We start from the raw sequence: 1,263 nt of genomic DNA, 5'->3' as shown, positions 1-1,263 counted from the left end.
GACGTCATCTCTCTCGGTAGACCTGCATAATAGGTCTGCACGGGAAGACCTGTTATATATAGTGATACGTCTACTCGTGCCTGTCTCTGTACCATTTTTTCGTTCCTTATTGGTACTTACTTTCACCATTCCATTCCAGATGGGCGCAAAGAAGCAGCAAGCCAACACGTCCTTCGCTCTCTCTACCTTCACCTACATCGCCATCGTGTTTGTGTTCATCTTGATTTCGAATGCAATTTCCGCGGTCATTAGAGGCTGGTCGAACTTAACAGAAATCTATTATGCCTTCATCCCTCTCGCAACTACTGGCTTTGGGGACTTGACGACAGGTAAAGCAGTGTATATGTGTATATATATGAATGTATTTATATATATATATATATATATATATGCATATATATTTATATATATATGCATATATATATGTATATATATACATCTCTGTGTGTGTATGTATATATGTATATATATATGTATATTTGTATGCATGTATGTATATATGTATGTATGTATGTATGTATGTATGTATGTATGTATGTATGTATGTATGTATATGTGTGTGTATGCACACGCACACACATTTATATATATATATATACATGTATATGTGTATATATATGTATTTTTATATCGAGAGAAAGAGAGGTTCAGAACATGAAATGTTGATAGTGATACAATAAAGGGAAAATGCTAAATAAAGATCTTGTCTCTTTCCTCAAATAGATAGTAAATAGATTATCAGATGAATTAGTTAATCTTCCCATTCCAAACTTCTTCCTTTCCCTTCATTGCAGATGAGCAACATCAACAACCCAGCGCTTCTTCACCGTCTGCAAATCACACTTCCTTGATATGTGGCCTAAGGATACGACCTGAGGCACGGAGGTCGTTCGTCGAGGATCCTGAATATTCTCTTGACAGTTTTGGCCGAAAAAAAAAAACGTCCCTTGAATCATAAATCTAAACTGACTACGGCCGCAGCGACACGAAGCGATCAATTTCCGTGGCGATATAGGTGATGCATGTTAAGTTCACTGCCTTTTCGTAACTACCAGAATTCTTTTAACAGTATTTAACTATTCAGGATCAAACACAGAGTCACCAACACCCTGGAGAGCGAGGAAGCATTAAAACTAATGCTAAACGAAAATATCACAAAATCAGTTGGGGCGCAGATGACGAAACCAAAACAAGAATCTAAGGGAAACTGGTCATGTGAGAAAAGGGAGACCCAAGGTACAAATAACCAGGTATCTCCACTTC

The 1,263-nt window shown here is 37.3% G+C and overlaps 1 protein-coding gene across 1 annotated transcript in view; it reads left to right on the top strand.

Moving 5' to 3' along the window:
- The window catches only part of LOC125043602, a 4,151-nt gene extending 2,888 nt beyond the window's left edge, over positions 1 to 1,263 (top strand). Inside the window, exons 2-3 of the mRNA XM_047639833.1 lie at positions 140 to 329; positions 795 to 1,263. Of these exons, the coding sequence (XP_047495789.1) occupies positions 140 to 329; positions 795 to 958 (354 nt within the window). The 3' untranslated portion in view covers positions 959 to 1,263. The remainder of the gene's footprint in view (positions 1 to 139; positions 330 to 794) is intronic.

This window comes from Penaeus chinensis, chromosome 34, assembly GCF_019202785.1.
Source record: "Penaeus chinensis breed Huanghai No. 1 chromosome 34, ASM1920278v2, whole genome shotgun sequence".
Taxonomy (NCBI): domain Eukaryota; kingdom Metazoa; phylum Arthropoda; class Malacostraca; order Decapoda; family Penaeidae; genus Penaeus; species Penaeus chinensis.
The sequence above is the reverse complement of the archived record's forward strand: the minus strand, read 5'-3'. Positions and strand labels throughout refer to the sequence as shown.